This window comes from Scardinius erythrophthalmus (genome assembly GCF_964197995.2).
Source record: "Scardinius erythrophthalmus genome assembly, chromosome: 4".
In the NCBI taxonomy this organism is placed as follows: domain Eukaryota; kingdom Metazoa; phylum Chordata; class Actinopteri; order Cypriniformes; family Leuciscidae; genus Scardinius; species Scardinius erythrophthalmus.
Genome location: NC_138224.1, coordinates 37,970,406 through 37,996,861, shown reverse-complemented (window position 1 = coordinate 37,996,861; position 26,456 = coordinate 37,970,406). Strand labels below are relative to the sequence as shown.

At 41.0% G+C, this 26,456-nt stretch overlaps 1 protein-coding gene across 1 annotated transcript; it reads right to left on the bottom strand.

Annotated features, from left to right (window-relative positions):
• Positions 1–23,325: 23,325 nt before the first annotated feature.
• On the bottom strand, positions 23,326–24,351 carry LOC308689667 (putative nuclease HARBI1; the record flags this gene model as incomplete). Its single annotated transcript, XM_081363501.1, has 1 exon — positions 23,326–24,351. One exon carries the CDS (start codon positions 24,349–24,351, stop codon positions 23,326–23,328), a length of 1,026 nt encoding a protein of 341 aa, XP_081219627.1.
• Between the last annotated feature and the right edge of the window lie 2,105 nt (positions 24,352–26,456).

Here is a 26,456-nt window from a genome sequence, read left to right as displayed (position 1 = left end):
GTGTTAAATAATGTGCTTTTTTGTCCTTTATCTTTGGATTGTTTCGTTGTTTATAAATCCAAACAATCAAAAAGCCATTCTAAACTCTCCTCAGTTTGTTTTAGTTCCCTCACAGTCCCACCTGATAGGGCCATTATGGGAGGGTCTTTGTCTTTCTCAGGTGTGAAACACATCAATATTCATTATGATTCACGCCCTCCTCGCATAAAGCTTTCTTACACAAAACATGTCTTACAAATTTTAAATCAATATATTGTTTTATCTGAATGAGTGGGCAGGATGATTTTCACATAGTTTTGAAGCAAATATTCTAGGCTATGTGGTACAATTTTCAAAAGTCTTGTGAAGAAATTACCAGTATGGGTTTCCTGACCTTATTTCAGTGACAGTGTTTTTTTTGTGTGTTTTTTCACAAACCATGCATAAATGTCATTTTCTCAAAACTGCAAACTTTTAGATACATGGTGCTCACATATTATTGAAGTAGAGTTTATGCTGAGTACAGTGTAATCAGACTTTAGCCATGGAAATATTACAAGTAACAGAAATAAGCACAAATGTCAGAGCATGTCAGAACACCTCCAGGGCCCAGAAAACACCTCAGACCCCAGAAGGTTAAATCCTTTCCATACAAGCACTCAGACAGAGTGAACAGACCCCAAGTAATTTCCCAGTCCATATTTAAAAAAAAAAAAAAACATAGGTGGGAATGGGCATGAGAATTGGGCATTGCTACGCTTATTACCGTTAATGATTGCTATCCTTGTAACCAATTCTGAGCCTGCTTGGGAAGAGAGTGGAGTTGGTAATGTCTGGCCAGTTTTCAGAAGCAACCCTATGCTTTTTACAACAAAACATTTTAGAACACCGACAACTACTCAAAGACACGTTCCCAAACCTGAAATTGCGACCAAAGCACCATGTGGAGCACTATCTGCACTTGATTTGCTGCTTTGGGCAATTAGTCTAAGCATCAGCTTATGATGGCCCATTTTCTCAATGGTCCAAGTCTCTTTTCAGTACCCTTGTCTGTGCAGAATGTGAAAACGTTAAGAACATGTACATTAGAAGTGCTTCAGGAGACTGCACTTCAGAAAAAACACCAACACAAAGAAGTTTTGTCTTTCATGTCTGATGTACATCTGCATGGAATTCACTTCAGTGGAGGCATCATTTTATCTTCAGGTCAATGCAGTGGCTTGCCTGTTTTTCTCAGTACTAGTGAATGCTAGCAAAGTGTCCTTCCTTTTCAGAAGGCTTTAGTCATGGTACATTGAACACTATATATGCAATGAGGTTTCTGAAACAAGTACAATTGAAGTACTTCAGCCAGAGGATCTTAATAATCACCAACCTCTCACCTCGTATACAGTTGAGGGAAAGAACATGATTGCACTAAAGAGGTTTCTTCTCCATTAATTGTTCTTCACATAGCTGCACTGCCTCCATTAAAATTGGGTCATTTTATTCTTATTTGAACTTTTACGTGATGGGAGTATTTGTTATGGGTTAAAGGGATAGTTCCCTAAAATGTAAATTGTCCTAAATTGACATTCTAAATCTGTATGACTTACTAATGCAGAAGACACAAGCACGTGTTTTAACAAATAAAACTTATTTAACAAATAACAAGTACTCAATGTTTATTGTGAAGTATATGACGCTAAGCAAATTATGAAAGTTTTCATCTTTGAACTATCCTTTTAAATCATATAACGTGTTGGCACATATTTTTAAACTTTGCCCTCTACTTGAGGTACTCTAATCTTTTAATAATTTTTTACGAAATATGCGGCTACGTGTTGTGTTGGCCCTTGATAATATTAAGAGGTTGGATATTTTGGAAAATCTCACTTCAGTTGAACAGTTGAAAAGGATCCTTCAAGAAAAGCTCCAAATCAAAGATTACTTTTTGATTCAATTTAAAAGATCCAGTTCAGAAATTAACTCCAGGAGAAATGAATGGTGCTTGGATGCCATAGCTCAAGTAATTTTTTCATACAAAGCTTATCCAAATAATCAAGAGTTGGAGTGTCTGCTGCATTGATTGAAAAGGATCCATGTCTCAAGGATCCAGGTTCAGGAACAGGTTATCACAGCTGGACTATGAGCATCAAATATATGGTTGCCAACTACCGCCAGAAACTACGTATGTATGGGATGTATGACATGCCCCCACGGAAGAAATAACCCCTGAAATGATGACTTCTGGTGAATATTGTGGAAACTAATTGATATTTAGATAAATATATTTCATACATTATAGCATATTATAATAGGCCTACAACTTATTAGGCCTATATATTTATAGAATAGCAAAGTAGGCCTAATCAATATACAAGACTGAACCACATAGATGTGAAATATAAAGGCTATCATGGTCATTTTGCCAACAATGAACCATGGATTTGTTTAGTTTATAATACGTTTTATTTTTAACTTAAACAAATACAAAATATATCATTCAAAACTCATCGGCTTAGACTGCATTTGAAGAAAAATAAACACAACAGTTTTCTGTAGCCTTGTGCGAACTTATGCAATAGAATTAGACTTTCTAGAATGTTCTTTCCAGTGCAAAAAATAATTTATAATAACATTTTAAGGAAGTATAGTGCAAATATCTTTATATAATTATACTTCCATTAAAGTTAACTTTCTTTCCAGTGCAAAACAATAATACATAAAAAAAAAGCTAATAAAGAAAATATAAAATATTGCACTCAAATACTGCATTCAAACAACACAACACCTGTATGTATATTTTTGTGCTCTTTTCTTTTTCGCCGGCTGCTCGGAGGTAAGAGTCATTTTTACATTTCCCGCTGTTGTCACTTGTCGTCATCGTTGCTACGATACGTGACTCACAATGACTGAAACGACCAATTAAAAGGGCATTCTCTGATGATGGTCCAAGATGTTAAAAACGCTACGCTGATCATAGACAAACAGGGGGACAAATTAATATCTACCGCACCGTCTGTTTTTTTTTTTATTATTATCATAGCCTACAATTGTCTTCGTTCATAGTCTGATGTGTCTGTCATGGATTTGCACTGAATTGATTCTCAAAAATACGGAACAAAGTGCGTTCCGTATCAGTTCAATACGGAACAAGACTTTTATGTGTCAAATACGGGACGATTCCGTATTATACGGAACGGTTGGCAACCCTGGATTCTACCCCTTACGAAATTACTTGATTAGTTGGTGGAAGTAATTACACATGAATGAGCACATATACTTTTGAAAGAACAAAGTGTTTTTTGCTAAGAATCAACTTAAAAAAATTACAGTGTAGCTTTAAAAAGGTATCTGCTGGGTTTTAGCATATTACTCAAACTAACCTGATGAGTACCTTTTTTTCAACTTTGGATGAATATGCATCACCGATGATCAAGCCGTACATAGCCCGTGGTGGAGCATATAGAGAGGAAATGAATACCCTCCTAGACCAAATTGATAATCAAGTAATTATTTAGCCATATATCTCTAGTTAAAGTGAGATAGTATGATTTAATGGATTTTAACTTGTTTTGTGTGTGTGTAATGTAGGTATTTGTGCATGCAATCGATCTGCAAAGTTACTTAGTCCACATCAAAGTTAGATGATCTCTCCAAAAGAAAACAGCTGCCTGAAACTTCATTTGTAGTTCCTAGTGTTATTTCCACATCTGGTTGAATATAACATGTATATAATTTGTTCTGCATTTGTTTTTCTGTCTTTTAGACCTCCGATGTCCTGTAACTGCACTGGGTAGTACATTAACATTAGCTCAAATGATCTATAGGGAATTTTAATAATTAATCAGGAATGATTAATATATATCACATATTACAGTTACATTTGAAGTTGAAAATAGATCGATTGTATATATGAATAATCAATCACAATGAATTATAATTCCTCATTCATATATCCATAGTCTTATTTCAGATCGATTATATGAGATAACCCTTAATGGAAATTAAAGTAATTATCAAACAGTTGTTTGTCCAGCAAACGGCCGTAAGATTAACTTATCAACTTCTCAATAAAGTTATCGCTTCTTATCATTTCAGGACACCAGTTTCTGGCCATGAAACTATTCTCCTGTCCTTATAAAATTTACTGTCACTGAAAAGTAACAAATCGTAAAGCTTCGTAGCTAAGATCAAACATTTCATTGACTTCGTGACATGAGCACTCAGACAGAATCAATCAGGAATATATTGGATTTTAATAATTGAACTAATAATACATCGAACTACGATTCACACAGAGTAAATATGCGTATGACAATACAAACAGTAAAAACAATACAAGACAAAACGGATAACAAATGAGAGAGAGAGATCGGAAAATGAGAGAGATGAGAGAGAGAGAGAGAGAGAGAGGATGGAAGAGGAAGGAAAGAGATCATCTGGAATGATCACAGTAGACTATGGCAACTATCACCGACAAAGTGGACCTTGAGAGCCAACAATGAATCAAGTCACATTAAAAGTTCCATAAAACTATATACTTGCAAAATGGTTCTCTTTGTTGCTGAAGGACGCAGAGTCCTCGAGTGTCCGTGTGTCCTTAAAGGTGCAATGTGTGATATTTCTGAGGATCTATTGACAGAAATGCAATATAAGATCCATAACTATGTTTTCAGTGGTGTATAAAGACCTTACTTAATAAACCGTTATGTTTTTATTACCTTAGAATGAGTCATTTATATGTACATAACCGCGGCCACCCCCTTCATGAAGGTCGACATATCGTGACGTCATGTTTCTACCGTAGCCGACAGCGAACAGACAGCGCTACAGAGCGCGTTTCATCACTAACTTGAATGAGAAGCAGCAGAAAAAGACGCGGCTTCCTACGTCGGCCACCGTAGCCTCCCATTCGAGTTTGAAATTTCAAGGAAAGGCCGCGAATTATTGACCGATTGCAATTCGCAAATCTCACCACTAGATGCCGCTAAAAATCACACACTGCACCTTTAAGGAAGCGGGGCTTGCGCTCTCGTCTCTTCCGGTGAGCACACCGTCGCGGGGATTTCAAAGTTAAGACGCCAGTAACGTTCACTTCACTGAACGTAGGAAAAGTCCGGAGACAAAAAAAAAAAGAAAAGACTTAATTTGTTTCTATTTTATTGTGGTCTATAAATTTTCCGACATTTAAGTGTGGATGTGAAACTTTTGGAAAATGCTTAAACTCTAGTGTTGACGGAGAGAGTTTTGAAATTAAAACGCTGTTTTTAAATGTATCCGGATTAATGTAGCCTGAAGTAAAAAAAAATTTTCAAATGAGCTTTATTAGCATGACTGTGTATCACATGTTGACAATGTATTAAAGGGGTCATATAATGGTACATGCACTTTTACAAGTTGATTGTACTGAAATGTGTGTTGGCAGTACACAACCATCATAAAATGATAAAAATCCATCCAGTGTTTTTTTTTTAATCTTCTTATGTGTTTTCCCCCATCTCAAATCAAGCCGTTCGACCGTGTGACGTCACAAACGAGGGTCAGTTTAAAGCTGGTTTTGCTAAGAAGCTGTTCCTGAAAAAAGGCTCGGTACCAACTATTCGTGTTCCTGCTGCACCTCCAGAATAACTGAAGTCAGTGTAACGTTTTATTAATCTTTATATTAATCTTTGCAAATTGCTTGCACGCTTCACGATGAATGCGGCTGTTTACACTCAGGGTACATTAAAGCATGTTTTCTATGTACGACGTTCTCAATATAATTCATAATCCCACGTTTATAATGAACAACGCGTTATGGTTATTGTGTTATTATTACAAACGTGTACGCACATAACAGAGGGGCGGGGTGAGCAAAGCTCATTATCATTTTGTTACGTCCTGTGACGTAGTCTTGTGTTTATATTGTGCTGGTGATTGTTTTCTTTCTTTTTTTTTTCTCTCTCTCTCTCTCTCGCTCTCTCTCTCTTTCTCTCATGCAGCACTCCAAATCATCCGCAGCTGATGTTAATTAACAGGAGCGTGGCTTTTCTGTTTGCAGCCTGTATAAAACCGCAAAGAAACTGTGATCGACAGAATCCCTCTCCAGCTATCCCAGACATTATTGTGTGAATTGCTGTCGTAAAGAGAACTTATATTCTTTTGTGAAACCTGTTGTCTGAGTTCAACGACCATTTAGACTGCGTGAGTTTAAATAGTTAAAACTAGGGATGGGGAAATGAAGCCTCATGAATCACTGAAGCTTTCCCCTAACTGTTCCGGGAAAAGATTCAAAGCTTCGAGAGTGTCGAGACCAGCGCCATCTGGTGCTTATTTAAATTAAAGCAGCCAGAAGCCTGTGTTAGAAGCTCTGGCAGGTGAAGCAACCACAACACACTCCATAGTTTCAATGTTATGTGTACAAATAAAAACCTTACATGTTTGTGTTGGTTTTGTTTATTAAATAAATTATTTTACCCATTAAAGTGTGACAATTAAAATATAAAATGAGCTTATATGATTCAATAAGATCTAATGTAGGCCTTCTCTCTCTCTCTCTCTCTCTCTCTCTCTCTCTCTCTCTCTCTCTCTCTCTCTCTCTCTCTCTCTCTCTCTCTCTCTCTCCACACACACACACACACACACACACACACACACACACACACACACACACACACACACACACAATGAATAAGGACATTGTCTGATAGGATCATCTGTTATTAAATGTGCTTATGACACTTGTTACTGATAGTGCTTATGTAACTGTAGGAATGACAGAAAGTTGATAGTTTTTAATTATTTGTATTATTTTTGGCTGTTGCCATTGCTTAAATACAAACCATTCACCAAACACCAACACCCCTCTCCCCTAATCCCACCCTAAACCCAAATACCAACACCAAATTACCTAAAATCACCAAAAAGTGCAAAGATTTTACAAAAACAAAAAGACACAACAACAAAAATTATAACCTAAGTAGCGAAAAATACATTTTGCTTATTTAAATGTAATATATTGATTAACTTTCAAAGTACAGCACTCTCCTCACAAACCCATCAACCAGACTGAGGCAACAATGACTCGTTAAATACGATCTGGAGTTCGAGCCTTCTGACACCCAAAGCGAAACGCGCACGTGACTGGAGAGAAAGTGAGGCTTCGTTTGTCATCGATCACGTGACTCTAGTAAACCAATACACACCCCGATACGGGGCTTCACTAGAAATTGTTTCGCTTGTGTGATACGCGCATCGAAGCTTCAGTGTCATATGTAACATCTCTAGTTAAAACCGTGTAGGGAAAAGGGGCGCCAATTTATTTGGATGATCCATCCCTAAACTTTTCTCCTGTTTATTTCTAGTCAGGGAGAGAGGTAAGATAATTGTCTTTAATTTTTCATTTCTTTTGTTAGGTAATTTATCTGGGTTTAAACTTTAGGAAGTCCTTGTTTTGTTTGTTATTTTGGCCTGGCCCTCTCCTGACGATCTGGTTATTATTTAAGTTTGTTTGTCTGTTTGTTGATTTTTGTTTGCTTTATAAATATATTGGTTAAACCTTTAATAAAAGAAACTCATTAAGTATACTCTTTCAGTTTCCTTTTTGTTGCAAGGTGCGAATCAATGGGTGTTGTGTAGCCTTTTGGATAAAAAGGTGAAAAGGAATTAGAGCTGGGATAGACGGAAAGGAGATTTCTCACGTTTATTTATTTACTTTTTGTTACATCATTTGTTACTCCCTCTTTAAACCCCCTAGACTAAAGTGGGAACAATTTAAAGACACATGCACTTAAATGGCGTGCTGAAAACAGAGCTGTTTTTGACCAGGTAAAATTAGTGTTTTCTTACAATACTAATGAGAATTTTTAATTAAAGTATATTACAAACTTTTAATTTAGACCCCAAATAATCATATTAGCTTGTACAAAAATGCCATTATATGACCCCTTTAACATATTATATATAAATATTATTTTTTTTTACATTTTAGATTGTCACATGTAGCATAGTAAATTAATAAAATCCATCTAAATAAATTTAATAAATTAAGAGGGTCTTAATAATGGCTATACCATATCTTTCAGTTGTGCAAGTGCTATCATCTTCTCCAAGTATGAAGGGCATTTTCTCAGTATCACCAAGTTCAATAAATGATGGAATCAGTCCACTAGCAGAAAAATGCTGTTCCCTTTCAGTTCGGTCACGTTCAACGTAGTCAGACTGATAGGGATCACGCTTAGGGAGCCTGTCATCTTCGAGTATTGATAAAATGAGCCAATGCACACATTGGCGTGCAAGCTTTGCATCCACACTCCGCCCCGCTGCGCGGGTATAAATACGGAAGTGGATGCACGCACCATTTGTCTTTCGCTTCGGAGCCGATCAGTCTTCATGTCGATGTCTGTGAAGAGTGTTGTTATATTACAACGAGCGAGTGTGTCAGTGCTTCTTCAAGGAAGTCTCTCCCGGCGCTGGTGGTTCTATAGCGTGAGTGCATTAGTGGTCACGAGCCTTCTGAGCTCTCAACTGCTGTTTTAACAGCATCACATTTCTGGTTTGTTTGTCTGATGGCTGGTTGAGTGCGAAGAAAGTGAGTGCTTCACTGGTACAGGCTGCACCATCCTTGTCAGTATTGCCACGATCATTCCCCTGTGTGCTCTGGCACTGGTGAGAGTTTTTCATTTCCTGAAAGTGCAACACGGGTCGTTCCCTGTCCCCCTCTGACTGTCACATTAGTTGCATCACGTGTCTGGGTTTACAGCATGCTGAAGCAGCTTTTGTGGATAGTTCTACCAGAAAGACTCGTGAGATAGAATGATGTAACAAAGCATTAATTTATTGACAGCCCAGCAAACAATTATTTATAAAGTTCTTTGGTGTAGGCCCCGTCCGTAGTGCATAATCCGAGGGTAGCCGATCTGCATTTCCTGTCTGAAGACGAAGGCAGGGGCGCAGCCGACCCCCAAAAGTAGGTGGAGTATGAACCCACTGGGACGGAGTATGAACCCACTGGGACAGGGCCCGCCCACCCCCAAAGAATGGTAACGGAAAGTATACCCACCGATCGTGAATCCTGTAGGTCCTGAAAAATAGGGAATAAGTGACGTAGTAATTAAATCTTCCTGACAAAACTTATACTAAAGCTTTCATTTCATGTTCTCATTGCGAGAACATGACTATCGTGGTGTTGAGATTGAGACTCGCCTTCGTCCGTGAAGGTGGAGTCCCCATTACCACACCCCATTACTAGGGCTGTGTATTGGCAAGAATCTTTTTCTTTCACAAACCATGCATAAACGTCATTTTCTCAAAACTACAAACTTTTAGATACATGCTGCTGATATATTATTGTAGCAGAGTTTGTGCTAAATACAGTGTAATCAGACTTTAGCCAAGAAAATATCACAAGAAACAGAAATAACCACAAATGTCAGAGCATGTCAGAACACCTCCAGGGCCCAGAAAACACCTCAGATTATATATATATATATATAGGCCTATTAGGCTACAACAGAATAGAACCAAAGATAGAATCAATTTTAGAACTGAAAAAATAGAATCAAGAGTTAAAAATAGAGACGATATTAGGAGCAATGACGCTGAATATTTTTACTATTCTATTGAGGAATTAGATGAATGAAGAGAGCTTCTCTGTGAGCGATATAATTGCATAGTAATTTATAGTGATTTCAAAAGCAGTCCTGTAAAAAAAAAAAAAAAAACCTACATGGGGTAGGCCTATAGCCCTACCATATAGCCTACAGAAATAATTTTTGAGAGATTACGCGGAGCGCGTTTTAGTTAAGATCCTGGTTTCAATGCTCTTAATGTATATAGGCTACTGCTTTAAAAAACAAAAACAAAAAAACAAGTCACAACGCGTTTTGAGATTGTTTTGAATTAAATATTGAAGTTTAAAATTTAGTGTTTTGGCACACCAGGCCGAGTGGCGTTATGCATTGTTCAAAAATCAGGTTTTATTCTGGCATGTTAAATTGGCGATAGAAATTTTTTAGATTTATTAACTTTAGATTTTAGATTTCGTTAGATTTATTTTTCTCATAACAGCTAAAATAACTTAATATAGGCCTTGTCTTAATATGACCTACTTAGGCATATGTGACCAGTCACGGAAAGTAGGGACACAAGTCGGTTCTGGGGCATTTTGAGTTATTCACATATTCTGAAAGTGTAGTATTCAAGCTTTCCAACGATGTGTAACACATGTAAATCTGATAATATTTGGAGAAGTTGTGGCCATTTGAAGGTAGGCACTCAAAAAAAACTGAAATGGTAGAAATCTGCTTCTAAAGATTGGCAAGTTCTCGCCCTTCTAGGAATGACAATAGGGCTCATTTACATCTCATTTAGATAAGTCATACCCCCTGTAAAGCTCCCCCGTCTCCCCCTCCCCCCTGAATGTACCAATTCTACAAATTCTCTAAATAAAACATTTCCAGTTAACTGGCAGAGCATTCATTTCGTTCGTTTTTTAAATAAGATACTAGCGCTGAAATGTGTTTTTTTTTTTTTATCAAGTGATCAAAGTGCTCGTTGCCGCTGCGATCAGTGGCGCAGATACAGTGTTTACTCGTGTGGCTCGCGCACACACTGCATTGTCACTTGCAGTTCACTTGACGCGCACTTCAATCCGTTGCGTTGCGGTCGGATACTCTCTATTCGTTCTGTTGAAATAACAAAATAATTCAAACGTTTGCGTGTCCCTGCTTGATATACAATCACTGATGAACATAATCGTTTTGATGAGAGAAAAAAAACTATACGAGAAAAAAAAAAATCCATACAAGGGCGGATTCGAACTCTCAACCTCTGACACAGCTGGCGAAAGCTCTACCACTGTACCATTTATAAGTTAATATGAATACATTATACGTTAATGTTAATTATAAAGGCGGATCTATGTATTGGCACTGACAACATGTATTAGGCTACATCTCATTAAACGACAAATTAAACCCCATGTAACCTACTATTTAAATCGATTGCTGGACATCGTAATGTTATTGGCGTCCATGTTCATTGAATTTTGAAATCAGATAGAGCGGCCAGAGCGCTGCATAATAAGTAGCCACGCCGGCTTATTCAGTATGGAAATACACACCGACAATGACACGCCCCTACTGCGTGCTAGAATCTCCGAAAAACAAGCCGATTTCAAACAAAAAATGTACGCTTTTAAATATACCAATACTGCTATCTCAAACATGGAGAGGCTTCTTCGTGATCTCAACTAACAGATTCTGCAAAAAAACGAAAATCACCAATTTTGAAAAAAAAAACGCTTCTTTCTCATTTTGCTCGAAAGTTGTGCTGCCGACTTGTGTCCCTGGTTTCCGTGACGGGTCACATATAATAGGCTATAGGCTACTATTAATAAATGAGCAAAACTTGGCCACTAAATACTTAATATTCAATTATTTTAATTATCACAATTAAAGTTTTAATTTTATTAAATTGAACAAGCGCAACAATCAGCATTCAATTAAATATTCTAAAAGATGTATTATTAATAATGTTATTTCAACATAATATCTCGTTATTTCGACATAATATGTGTGCGTGCAACAAGCAAGATGTGCATTTGTAAATCCGGTGACACGTGCATTGATTTTTATTAATAAACTAGTGTTTTCTGACAGTGTCTACTGCAAAGATGATATTCGTAGTGAACGCGCCTATAGAGAAATGCACATAATGGATTACATAATCAGAGAGTAGCCTTTTTCTTTTTTCGTTTTGAATTATTTCGTTTAAAGACATTTCAAGCTTTGTGTATTTGATGTATTTCTCATGTCTGTGTGAGGCATACACTGAGTTTCAGTTAAGTTAGGATGAGATGCGCTCCAGTTGACGTGCAATGCAAGTGACCGCGCGGGCGCCTCCATGATTATATAGGCTATTGTCTGTTATATTTGCTTCTTATTTATTAAATACAGGCAAATGGTTGATGAAAAATTGATTAAAATTAAGATACAATTTTTAGAAAACGAAATTCACTTTAAAGAAAGGTTTTCTACAAAACAAAACTTAATGAAGTGGTCAAAATCATGTCTGACCATGTCTCTCGATATAATGCACATCCTATCTTACTCGTGCTGTTCACTTTTTATAATCAACATAGATGGAAAAAAATAACATTATAATATTTTAACAAATATGAAACTAATTGAGCTTATTTAATGGCTACAACAGTATAGTAGGCCTCTTGTACAAATTGCTGCACATTAATTTAATTTCATGAAACCTTGTAGTTAAACGAATTCACAATGTAGACTGTACAGTTGTGACACGACGAGTGGCGCTATGCATTGTTCTAAAGCCAGATTTTATTCTGGCATGTTGAATTAGTGTTCGACAAACACGGCGGCGCGTTCATTTGAATGAAGAGCGCTTCTCGCTCGTGTGGGCGAATACACATTGGAACGTTTGGGCACTTCACAACGAGTAAAGTCATGGCCGAGTGGTAACTTACGTTACGATCATTAAGATGACACGGGTTCAAATCCCGAACCAACTTGGACTACTGAAATTTTTATATTAGCCTATTAATGCATTTTATAGCCTATTGTTGATGCAGACATATTTGTCTAGTTCTAAAACTCTGTTACACCATAGTTTTTTGCTTAGCCTATTTATAAAATAAAATTACCATGCATTTCCATTTTACACTAAGGAACAAATATTATACAATGACTTTACTTCTGTAGCCTATAATAATTCCAATCGTAATTTCAAAAGTAAAATCAGAACCAGTATTCTGTTACGTTCATGGTTCCAGTGGCAGTAATGCATACACGGCTTTTCAAAATGTCACAAAGCGTTTTGAGATTGTTTTGAATGAAATGTTGAAGTTTATAATTAAGTGTTTTGGCACACCACGACGAGTGGCAAACTCTTTGTTTTGTTTTGCAAACTCAGCTAGCCTGTGGGGGGTTTGGAGAAGGCAGTAGGTTATAGTTGCTTTATCGTGGGGGTGCAGGACAAGAGGTGTTAATGTTCCGTCTTTCATATGGAGAGTGTTGGATAGCCAGCCTGATGAGCAGGAAAAGGCAAAATTCTTTTAAGGATAAATCTCAAAATCTCCAAAAGTCCATATGTGTTACGGAAGCAGACGGACAACAAGGTAAGAAGTGATGTAATGTTTATTTACAACAGCAGAGTATGAAGATGAATCAACGTGCAGTATTCGGTGAGTATCAGAGTTCAGAGGTGGATAATTCTTGAGTGCAATACGTGAGTGAATAATCAATGTTTCCTTTCCAGGCACGGCGGGATGAGACTTCAGGGTGGATTGGATCTTCGTAAGAAGAGGATGACAGACTGACGGCACACACTCACACACCACTTGGCAGATCAAAAGGCTTACGGCAAACACACCACTCGAGATGAGATCTGGACAGACTTGAACAGACTGGAATCGGCGTAGAGAACTGGTAAGTAAACACAGGTAAGTTTGGTTAGTGAAACTCGCAGAGAGAAGCACTATGTCCGCTTCGAATGAACGAGCCCGGACAATGAGGAGTGCGTGAGGTGTGCTTATGAAGCAGTGGTGATTGATGGGGTGCAGGTGTGACTTGTTAGTATTCAGGTGACTGTGATCGCTGGGTGATTGTGGTGGATGAACCTGGCCAATCTGTGACACTACCCCCCTCCCCAGGGCCCGCTCCTGAGGGCCGAGATCTCCGACGCCGTGGTGGTCTTCCACGTCCACGAGGTCCAGGGTACTGCGGATGACTGGAATGGAACTCTTCCATGAGCGTGGGATCAAGGATGTCGACTCTTGGGACCCATGATCTCTCCTCTGGTCCGTATCCTTCCCAATCGACCAGATATTCCATCTGACCACCACGACGTCGGGACTGCAGGATCTCTCGAACGGAGTAGATGGACCCTTCTTCCAGCATCAAGGGGGGAGGAGGTTCCTCTTCATGGCCAGGTTCTGTGGAGGGAACAAGAGGTTCGTGAAAGGGTTTAAACAAGGAGACGTGAAATGTGGGATGAATTCTGTACTGTGGTGGTAGCTGGAGTTTGTACGTGACGGGATTGACCTGTTCCAAGATGGTGAAGGGGCCAACAAACCTGGGACTAAGTTTTTTGGAGGGCAGTCGCAGACGAATATCGCGAGTGGAGAGCCAAACCTTGTCTCCTGGAACATAGACTGGACCCGAAATCCTCCTCCGGTCAGCGACTGCCTTGGATCTGCGAACTGCCCTCTGCAGGTGATGGTGAGCTTCGTCCCAGACTCTCGCTCTCCCGGAAGCAGTAATCCACTGCGGGGACCTCAGATGGTTCACCGTCCCAGGGAAATAGAGGAGGCTGGAATCCGAGAACACACTGGAATGGTGTGAGGCCTGTCGTGGGTTGCCGCAGTGAATTTTGGGCATACTCTGCCCAGCCCAGAAACTGGTTCCAGGAGTTCTGGTGGCCGTGGCAGAAGGTCCTGAGGAACCGCCCCACTTCCTGGATCTTCCTCTCCGTCTGGCCGTTGGTCTGAGGGTGGTAGCCAGAGGAGAGGCTGACGGTCACACCTAGGAGCTTGAAAAACGATTTCCATACTCGGGAAATGAACTGGGGTCCCCTGTCTGACACAATGTCTTCTGGGATCCCATAATAGCGAAAGACATGATTGAAAAGGAGTTCGGCGGTTTCCAGGGCAGTGGGAAGACCTCTTAGTGGTAATAGTCTGCAGAACTTAGAGAATCGATCGACGAAGATGCAGGTGTTTCCATCCGATGATGGTAAATCGGTCATGAAATCAACTCCTAGGTGTGACCAGGGGCGGTTTGGAATGGGCAAGGGATGGAGCTTTCCTGCAGGAAGATGTCTGGGACTTTTGGACATGGCACACTCCTTACAACCTTGGACATACCGCTTCACATCCCTTGCCATACCCGGCCACCAGAAGCGATCGGATAGCAGCGAGAGAGTGTTGTTGGTCCCGGGATGTCCAGTGCCCAGAGAGGTATGAATAGTGTGGATGAGATCTACCCGTTGTGTCCTAGGGATGAACTGGCGATCAGGTGGACAGCCCGGCGGAGGACGAGGATCAGGAGTGGCGACGGCTGGAGGGAGCAGACCATTTGATGGGACTGATGATGATATCTTCGGGTAGAATGTTGGTGGTTGTCTCGGGAGTCTCTGGAGTATCATGTAGTCTGGACAAAGCATAGGCACGGACATTCTTAGGACCAGGACGGTAGGTAATGGTGAAGTGGAATCTCGAGAAGAATAATGACCATCTGGCCTGACGGGGACAGAGACGTTTTGCATCACGGAGGTACTGGAGATTTTTATGGTCTGTGATGACTTGGAATGGGTGGATGGCACCCTCCAGCCAATGTCGCCACTCTTCCAGGGCGAGCTTGATGGCCAGGAGTTCACGGTTGCCGATGTCGTAATTCCTCTCCGCCGGGCTGAGCTTCCGAGAGAAGTAGGCACATGGATGGAGTAGTTTCGGTGTCCCATGAAGTTGAGAAAGGACGGCTCCAACTCCGGAGGTTGAGGCATCCACCTCCACGACGAAAGGAAGCTCAGGATCAGGGTGAGTCAGGAGAGGTGCTTGAGTGAAGGCAGACTTGAGGGATTGGAAGGCTGCGGCCGCTTCAGGAGTCCAGAGGAGACTTTTGGGTTTACCTTTGAGCAAGTTGGTGAGTGGAGTGGTGATGATGCTGTAACCTTGTATGAAACGTCTGTAAAAGTTGGCAAAACCAAGGAATCTCTGGAGTTCTTTTATCGTGGTGGGTTCTGGCCAGGTGGTTACTGCTGTGACCTTCCTCTCGTCCATGCGGACCCCCTGACGGTCAATGAGGTATCCTAGGAACTGGACTGATGGGAGATGGAAAGAACATTTCTCGGCCTTCAGGAAGAGATGATGAGCTCTGAGTGTATGAAGGACCTCCGCAACGTGGTGACGATGTTCGGCTTCACTCCGGGAGTAGATGAGAATGTCATCTATATAGACGACCACGAAGCGATGCAGGAACTCCCGGAGCACCTCATGAATGAAGTTTTGAAACACGGAAGGAGTGTTGACCAGACCATAGGGCATAACCAGATATTCATAGTGGCCAGTAGGGGGTCACAAAAGCGGTCTTCCATTCATCCCCTTCTCGTATTCTCACCAGGTTGTAAGCGCTGCGGAGGTCCAACTTCGTGAAGATGGTCGCTGAACGGAGTTGTTCGAGGGCCGCAGGGACGAGAGGAAGAGGATATTTGAATTTGATGGTTCCTTGGTTCAGGGTCCGGTAATCAATGCATGGCCGCAGCCCTCCATCCTTTTTGGCCCCAAAGAAGAAGCTGGATGCTGCGGGAGATGTAGAATGCCGAATGTACCCTTGATCGAGAGCTTCCTGAATGTACTCCTCCATGGCCTTGGTCTCTGGAAGTGACAACGGGTAGATCTTACCTCTGGGCAAAGGAGCATCAGGAATCAGGTCTATGGCGCAGTCCCATGGCCGATGAGGTGGTAGCTGGGAAGCTCTCTTAGGGCAGAAGATGTCTTGGAAAGATGAATAGATATCAGGAATCTTCGTGGACTGTTTCTCGAGTGGACTTTCAACTGAAGTGACATAGACTGGAACAGGATTCAGAACATGACGTGGAAGAACTGGAAAACATCTTGGTGAGCAGTCCTTGCCCCACTTCATCACTTCCCCGGAGCCCCAAGAGATGATGGGATCATCCTTCACTAGCCACGGACGGCCCAGTATAATATCCGCATTGGCCCCCTCCAGAACCAGCAGCTGGATATCCTCCTTATGTAGGGCTCCGACTTGAAGTGTAATGGGTTCACATTTCCGGTGAATACGTGGACGTGCAGTGATGAACTTGGTTATGGGTTGGATCTGGTAAACGGTTGACGAGGCTTCGGTACGGAGCTGGAGTTGGCGACAGAGGGTCCCCGAGATGAAATTTCCTGCTGACCCGGAGTCCATGAGAGCGTGAACTGACACAGTATGTTTGGGTGGTTATCTGGACACAAGAATTGAGTGGATGCAACTTTTCTTCATCAATATGAAATACACTCACCGATGTTCGTATGGGACGAGTTGGACAGTTCAACCGAACATGCCCACTGGCTCCACAATACAGCCAAAGACCCCGGGTCAGCCTCCTCTGTCGCTCAGCAGCGGTAAGTTTACCAGACTCTATTATCATGGGCTCTGGTTCTGGAGGGCTGGCGGTTTCAGATGGGCGGAGGAGTGCAGTAGAGTTAGAATGGGACTGATAAGATTGTATACGGTCTGAGCACCTGATGGATTGTTGAATGAATTGAACGAGCCCCATATTATCGTCCAGTGCGGCCAGCTGCAGACGGAGTTGAGGTGTGAGACCAAGCCGATAGGTGGTCATTAAGGACCGCTCGTTCCATCCACTGGCTGCAGCTAGAGTGCGAAAACGAAGGGCATACTCATGAGTGGACATCTTTCCTTGAGACAAATGATAGAGTTGCTCACCAGCTGATATCTCTCCATCCGTTCGGCCGAATACTTCTTTGAAGTGGGAAACGAAGGCTTGAATGGAACTAATGGCTGGGCCAGCTTGCTTCCATATCGTTTCGGCCCATTGGAGAGCTGGTCCGGTGAGTAGAGAAGTAATGAATGCTATTTTAGACTGGTCAATGGGATATAAAGTGGGTTGCATGGTGAATATGAGAGAACATTGAAGCAAAAATCCGTTGCACTCCTCTGCCCCGCCAGAGTAGGGCGCTGGTCGGGCTATGGGACTGGAAGATGCGGTGGTCGAAGAAGTGCTCGATGGTGGTGGTACTGGTGGTGCGGGAGGCGTGATGGTAGACGAAGATGTTAATACTCGCTTCAGCGAATCCACCAGCTCTTGAAAGGGATCAGGAACACTCATGCTGTCGCTGTCGTTTTTGGTCCGGGCTAACTGTTACGGAAGCAGACGGACAACAAGGTAAGAAGTGATGTAATGTTTATTTACAACAGCAGAGTATGAAGATGAATCAACGTGCAGTATTCGGTGAGTATCAGAGTTCAGAGGTGGATAATTCTTGAGTGCAATACGTGAGTGAATAATCAATGTTTCCTTTGCAGGCACGGCGGGATGAGACTTCAGGGTGGATTGGATCTTCGTAAGAAGAGGATGACAGACTGGCGGCACACACTCACACACCACTTGGCAGATCAAAAGGCTTACGGCAAACACACCACTCGAGATGAGATCTGGACAGACTTGAACAGACTGGAATCGGCGTAGAGAACTGGTAAGTAAACACAGGTAAGTTTGGTTAGTGAAACTCGCAGAGAGAAGCACTATGTCCGCTTCGAATGAACGAGCCCGGACAATGAGGAGTGCGTGAGGTGTGCTTATGAAGCAGTGGTGATTGATGGGGTGCAGGTGTGACTTGTTAGTATTCAGGTGACTGTGATCGCTGGGTGATTGTGGTGGATGAACCTGGCCAATCCGTGACACTATGTAGGCCCTATATCTTATTAAATTATAAATATTGTAGTTTTATTGATTGTATTTAAAGGTTTTCCACACACAATTTCAATTTAGCAGATACAGAGCTCTTTAATTCGCGATCAACCTTGTTTTATTGTAAGGTGAATTCAACAAGGCATGCTGTGTCTTTGAAGCAACAAAGGCTATTTGTTACAGTTTTTTCTTTCGTGATTTGTGTGGATGACACGCAGCGACATATATTATCAGCTGTATGGTGTGTGTTTTTACCCTGAAATGTTTAATTTCGAGAGAGACCCAGCGCGCGCAGTGAGGGAGACAAAAGAAACTTACTAAAAAAAGATCCAGCGCGAGAGAGAGACAAAGAAAATCGCCTGTTCTTAATTTATGTTGCTTTGAACTTTTTTCGTTTTGTACCGTTTTAATTTTTTTTTTAACTTAGCTGCAATTTCTTTGACAATAGAATCTTATTCTTGCAACATTTTAAATTTCTGTGTTTCTTATTTTGCATCGTAAAGGGAATAAACTCTATCGATGCAACCCTGTTTTAAATAAATAAACTGTCCCGACACTTTATTTATACCTTGAAATGTGCGATGGGTTTTCAAACTTAATTAATTTTATTTTTATTTTACATTTTCATTGTTTATTTTTTTAATTGAAAGCAATACTGTATTGAAAGTATTTTTCTGATTTGTTCGATCTGTTTTGAAAAATGTCTTCCGTTGCTTTGGCCGGGTATCACTGTCAGTCATCTAAATTTCGTGAATGATTCACAAAAAAATACAATAATAATAATAATAATTTAGCAGATTAAAGACGAGCTTCATCATCTTCATTTTCTGGTGCAATCGGCTGACAGTCTTCCTTCATCAGATGTGTCGTCTTTGCAGCGGCTCAACTGGAATGTAGCAAATTTATGTTGTAATGTACAATTGATAATTAAACAAGATGCTTGACTTTAATAAACAGATACATATTAAAGCATCAAGAACGGAAAAACATAAACACTGTCAGCTACACTGAGATTCGATCTCTATCGCATGAAGCTCCGAGAGGCTCATGCGGTTGCATTGACCACAGAGCTATCGTCTGAACAGTGACTACGTTTACAAGCTGTCAATATTCGGGTTATGGTCGGGTTAAGGTCACTATTTGGGTTCCTGAAACATTCGGAATAACCCGTTTACATGCGTGAGCAGAGAGAGTTACTCCTGTATACATGGAATTTGTAATCAGTTGAGAATATCCCGATGTAAACGGCGACGCACGGTTAGCGTCAGGACGTACGGACAACCTTAAGACGCAATATGCGTCATTTCCGATTCTTCTTCCTGTATCCAAAGACAACAACAACAGCAGCAGCACGCGGATAATGAATAGTTCGGGGCAGATAGTGATCGCCTTTGTTTGCGCTTTCCTCCTCACTCCAAAAGTGTGGTGCTGTGCTGCGTCTCGCCATGTTTACCTCTACTTCTTGTTTACTTCCGGTATACTGCACGCGGGTTTTTGTATGCACTGTCTCTACTCAAAAGACCAAGATTCCTTGCGAATAGAACATGCGCAGAACACAAATCAATGTTCCTTTTGATGGGGATATGCCGACATGCGTTTACATGACCAAATATTCGGGTTAGAAAAGGGGTACCCCTGGGATCATATCCGGGTTTTTAAAAACCGGGATATGAGCATATTCAGGTTTTTGCCGGTATTTACATGGCCGTGCGCGACCAGGTTATTGCTAATATTCCGGTTTTGAATGGGTTATTGGCTGCATGTAAATGTAGTCACTGTTAATCTAATGTCTTATGCTCTTACAAAGCCTCATTGATGTGGCCTAATATTTTTCTATTGCAATGTTTTATGTTGAATTTTTTCTCTTTATTCAGTTTAATTTCAGTAATTTCAGTATTGTGATTATGAATTCGTTCAGTGTTTCATTTGAATTGATTTGCTACCAGCTTTCAGTCGCTCTCAATGAGCCGCGCCACGGCGGCAGATTACGCAATAGAGAGAATAAACTGACACTTTGCAAAGTCTGTGATTGTAGTGCCTCTTAGCGGTAAGAGGCTGCAAATACACACCCGCAATTTACCGCCGCGGGAACGTCATATTTTGTCTTGTTTCCAACAGATATTATATCAAAGCTTGTGGCATGTTGTACAAAACAACACGTCAGCATCAATTTAGCAACACGTTAGTGTTGCATATCCATTTACAAACTGTAAACTCGCGCTCGATCGGCCCAAAGTCCGGCATCCGACCAGCGTGGAAGGTCTTTACGTGTTACTGTCTTTTCTCGTGGCAAAGTATTCTTTGATTAAATGCAATACATTTTCTCATGTATTTCATCTGACTCCATAAATGAAAAGGTTTTAATGATATCTGTGCATCATTAAATGTGAGCGAATGTTTGACCAATTTTTTTTTAACTCTTTAATGAAAATAATGTCAAAGCCAGTTAGAATAATCAAATGTAACAATTTATTATGTCAGGTAAATGTATCATGCCAATTTCATAATCAGTTCAAGGATAATGGGCCCAGCAGGCCGGAGCACCGCCTGCCATGCTTTCATACTACTAAAGGGAGATAGAAAGCTGTGTCTCCAATCCAGAAAACTGCAACTTTACCATCACTGAATGGGCAACGATCAACTCCTGGCCTCCTCGGCACTTCAGGATGCCGCGCCGTCCAGCGTGCCCTCAGCAGGCCAGGGCAGCAGGCTTCGACTCACAACAGCCATGTGCTCGAAGCCACCATTGCAAGCTCTTCATCATCTTCTCCATCAAGCAGAGAAGAAAACAATGGCAACTTGCACCATGACTTTTGACACTCACGGACTCATCAACGAACTCAATTTTCAACCACTTCAAAAATTGTCCACGATTGCAACTGACCATGAAAGTATCAATTTAATGAGGTGCTCTGAAAATGATAAGCTGATGGTTCTTTCATAGTTAAATAGATCTTTTCCATAGTTCTATTTCCTGCTTCCGGGTTCCATAACACTCACCACTTTACCTATGCATGTATGTATGGATGAATGTATGTATGTTTGTTTGTTTAGTTTAGTTATGTTTGTGATTTAGTTAATTAAACTTGTGCACAATTATGCATTTGGTTTCTGATTCTCTGTCTGCATACAAAGTCCCTTTTACGATCTTGATCTTGTTACATGCTCTAAGTGCTGTACATGCTAAGGAATAATTATTTTTCAGTGACCATGAAAGATACACTTTTCTTAGAATAAATGAATAATCAAAGAGTTCATTGGAACTGATTAATTGATTGTAATATTAATTTATCTTACCTCAAACTTAATCTAATTAACTGACCCAAATATTAATATTTAATCATAATTGGTAATTATAGATTATTATTAATATTTCCCCTTTGAGTTAATATTGTTACACTGCCTGGCATTTATCTAATTTCTCAAGTCTTACAGTTATTTCAGTCTTACAAAACTATAATTTCAGATTATGCTGGCTCCATAATATAACATTTGGGCCCGGTTTCACAGACATGGCTTAGCATAAGCCAGGAGTAGGCCTTAATGTGTACTAGTTAAACTGGGGCATTTAAGTACCTTTCGTGAACGTGGCTTAAAATAAGATTAGTTAGTCTGAGACTACAGAGTCCTGGAGTAAATTAAGTAATCTTAAATGAAAACACCTGGGATAGGCCTGATTAAGTTGAGTATAAGCACATGCCGTTGGGCTGATGGTGCTCATAAAAACCTGGAATGGACCAGAAAACATTATTATCGGTGTACATTTTGACACAAAGCAATGGCAGATGCAAAAAGAATTCGTTCCAAAAACTTCAGTGAGTATGAAAAAACACTACTGAAACTAATTTTGACCAACCATCCAGTTATTGAAAGTAAAATCCACACTACTGCTAGTGAGCAAAAGAAAAGGAGTGCTTGGAATGCAATTTGCAATGAATTTAATGCAAATGAAAATGCAACCACAAGAACAATACAACAACTTCAGGTGAGATTTCTTCATTATTATCATTGCTCATTTCTCATATTCATATTTTTGGGACAATTTATAATGAATGATTTTTGCCTGTATAGACTCTGTGGAAGAACCTTAAACTGGCTTTAAAACGACAGAATGCAGAGATCAGAAGACAGCGATTTACTACTGGTGGTGGACCACCAAATAAAGACAAAACTGATGAATTGAGTGACTTGCTGTCTGGAATAATACAGCACCAGCAACCTCTGGATGGTATACCAGATGATGATCACTTGAACAGTTCAGATGAAGATCTGAGCACAAATGGTATGTTAGAAAGAAATTGATTTCTTCCTTTGGTACATATATTCCACTCTGTCATTTTTTTATTCTTCTTTCATTGTAAGGATCATGTGAATTTATTTGTGCCTCTGTTTTTCCCCACAGAAGAAAGGAATCTGAACGGGTTGGAAAAGCCAGAGCACAGTGAGTGTGTGCCTTCCACATCTGCTCCTGCATCCCTGAGAAAAGATGCTGCCACCACCTTTCAGCAGAGAACAAGCAAGATGACCATCCATGAAAAGTTAGCCAGAGAATTTCATGAGGAAAAAATGAAATATCTGAAGGAAGAACATGAAATGAAAATGAGAATTCTACAGGTTGAATTGGATATGAAGTTGGAAGAAAGAGGTATGATCCAAAAACGATACAGTAAGGAGGCAATTGTGATTACCAGCCATGGTGAACAATATGATGTATAAACAGTAAAAACAAAAATAAACCTTTTGTCATTTAGATATTCATGACTGAGTGTATTTAAACAACCACAAACTACATTTTCAACCAGTATTGGTTTAGTAATTTTTTTACATTTTGCTGCACACTATTTTAATTTTGTACAGAACAAAAATTATCAAGGCAAAATAAGGCATAATGAATACATTCCATATTGAAATACATCTCATCTAGCTGAAGTGCTGCAATGTGAAAGCAACTCTGTGTGCAAGTCCTCGTTGGTCACTGGCTGCCTCAGTCATGGGCACATCTGCTTCATCGTCATCTTCCATTGGAGGATCAGGACAGCAGCGCTGCTTCAGGTAGTTGTGCAGCACCGCTGTAGCAATGATGACCTTGCAGCATCTCCTTGGCCTGAAGCGAAGTGTATTACGTAAACACTGGAATCGATTTTTCCATATTCCAAACATGCGTTCAACCATGCCTCTTGTTCGGATATGAGCTCTGTTGTATCTTTGCTGCTCAGCTGTTGTGGGATTTATGTATGGAGTGAATAAAAAGTTACTCTGACCATATCCACTGTCACCAAGTAGAAGTCCACTATACTGTCCACTCTGAAACTGAGCACATAATGAAGAGTTGACAAAAATCCTTGAATCGTGAGTTGAACCTTTCCAGCGCGCAACAATGTTTGAAAACTCTAAATTAGGTGTGCATACACCCTGAACGTTGATAGAAAACCAGTTCTTACGGTTCCTGTACTCCTCAGCATCAGGGGTTGATGGACACTTGACAGGAACATGACATCCATCTATACAGCCAATGACACCTGGGAAGTGCCCATATTCATAGAATTGCACTTTATATTTGGCTTGGTCAGCAGCATCAGGAAACTTTATGTAAAGACTCCTCAGTTCACAAATGGCTCTGCTGACTTTGTGAACTATTCTACACACAGTTGCTTCACTGGCACCACACAAATCACCAGTTTCACGGTGAAAGGTCCCGGACGCAAAAAACCTCAGTGTGAGCAGAACTTGGAGAGAAATGGGTAAAGGCCTTCCTCTCAGAGACAGACAGGAAAGTCTAGGCTCAAGCAAAGATATTATCTCCACTGCATTTTCCTTGGACATACGAAAGCGGTCTTGAAAAGCTGTGTCATCAAAGTAATGTAATGGATCACTCCTATCCACAAGTACTCTGGCTGGCCTCTGTTGTGCATGTTGGTTTTCATTTAGATATTCCAAATATTCCATGCTCCCTCACAAACAGTACTAAGCAGGAGTTAAACCTGCCTCTTTGAAGGATTAATTTAAGATTCAATTTAGTCATAGACTAGCTATAATCCTTCCTCTTGCAATCGGCTTTGTTTAATCCAGAACAGGCTAAATCTTTGACTATTTTAATATATATCTGTGCAAGTCGCTTTGAGTTAAGACAGCTCAAGTGGGCAGTTTAGTCTGGGACTAGGCTTAAGCCATGTCTGTGAAACCGGGCCAAAATGTGTTAGAAGTTTACTTACGGTTTGCGAATTAGAGGTCGGAACCAAAAATGTCGAGACTGCAGCATCTTTGATGAGTAGCTTCTTTGAAAAAACGCCATTTAACTGTGCGGGTTGGTGACTGAAGGCGGTGACTGAGTAGTTCTGAAGTCACATTTTTATGGAAGTCACAATGGCTTGTGAAAAGGCACAGCTACTTTATGCAGGCTTTGTGCATTTGTCTGTGGATTGACTGTTTTGAAACTAATATGGTAGTTACATAGCCCCGAGACCTCTGTTATCATGAAAAAAGTCCGGAAATTTCAGTTTTGACAATATGGGACCTTTAATGTGTCAGTTAAGGTGCTCCAGCATGAGTTGCTCCCATAGGAAGGGTTCTCAAAAAATGAATGAGAAGAAAACATACCACTGTATCTGGTCATCTTTTTCTGACTGTTCTGTATGCTATCTGTAGTTCTGCAATTGCTGACATTCTATATCTCATCTGTCGGTTATTGAAACCAAATTCAATAGTTTTTTTTTTCTTCGGTTTGACAGCAATTGTACCTTTTTGTATAAGTTTTGTTGGAGTTTGGCACCAGGAAAGCTGTCCACCTGGAGATCAGGGCAGTTCAAAATGGGTTTTGAACTGCCTAACAATGTTGTAGTCACCAATGATACCATACCATCTTCTTCCGCTTATCCGGGGCCGGGTCGCGGGGGCAGCAGTCTAAGCAGAGATGCCCAGACCTCCCTCTCCCTAGACACTTCCTCTAGCTCTTCCGGGGGGACACCGAGGCGTTCCCAGGCCAGCCGGGAGACATAGTCCCTCCAGCGTGTCCTAGGTCTTCCCCGGGGTCTCCTCCCAGTGGGACGCGCCGGGAACACCTTCCCGGGTAGGCGTCCAGGAGGCATCCGGAACAGATGCCCGAGCCACCTCAGCTGACCCCTCTCGATGTGGAGGAGCAGCGGCTCTACTCTGAGCTCCTCCCGAGTGACCGAGCTTCTCACCCTATCTCTAAGGGATCGCCCAGCCACCCTGCGGAGAAAGCTCATTTCGGCCGCCTGTATCCGGGATCTTGTCCTTTCAGTCATGACCCACAGCTCATGACCATAGGTGAGAGTAGGAACGTAGATTGACCGGTAAATCGAGAGCTTCGCCTTGCGGCTCAGCTTTTTTACCACGACAGACCGGTACATCGACCGCATTACTGCAGAAGCTGCACCGATCCGTCTGTCAATCTCCCGTTCCATCCTTCCCTCACTCGTGAACAAAACCCCAAGATACTTAAACTCCTCCACTTGAGGCAGGAACTCTCCATCAACCTGAAGCGGACAAACCACCCTTTTCCGACTCAGGACCATGGCCTCGGATTTGGAGGTGCTGATTCTCATCCCAGCCGCTTCACACTCGGCTGCAAACCGTCCCAGTGCATGCTGAAGGTCCTGGTCTGATGGGGCCAACACGACAACATCATCCGCAGGTTTGGGGACAACACGATTTCGTCACCAATGATGACACATTTTTTCTTTGAGGTTAAGCTACAGTGGAATAATTTTCTGAAGTATATGCTACCTGTAGATCTCCAGGAGGAAACTCCTCGTCAAAGGACCATTCTCCTCTATTTAGAGGAGAATCAACTACTCTACCTCTAGCCACTAAAGATAGCGAGGTCTGAACCTCAATATGATGCACCCATCTGGATTTTAACAATAGTGGTAGCGTGTACCCCAGATTATGTCATATCAGCATATGTGTGAGGGTTCAATTTCTCATGTTTCAGTCCTGACGAATGGTATTGTCAATGACTCAGCTTCTGCTAACTCTGCTGTGATTAAGGCCTGTTCTATAGTCTCAGCTCTCATTTTTCCTCTGAAATT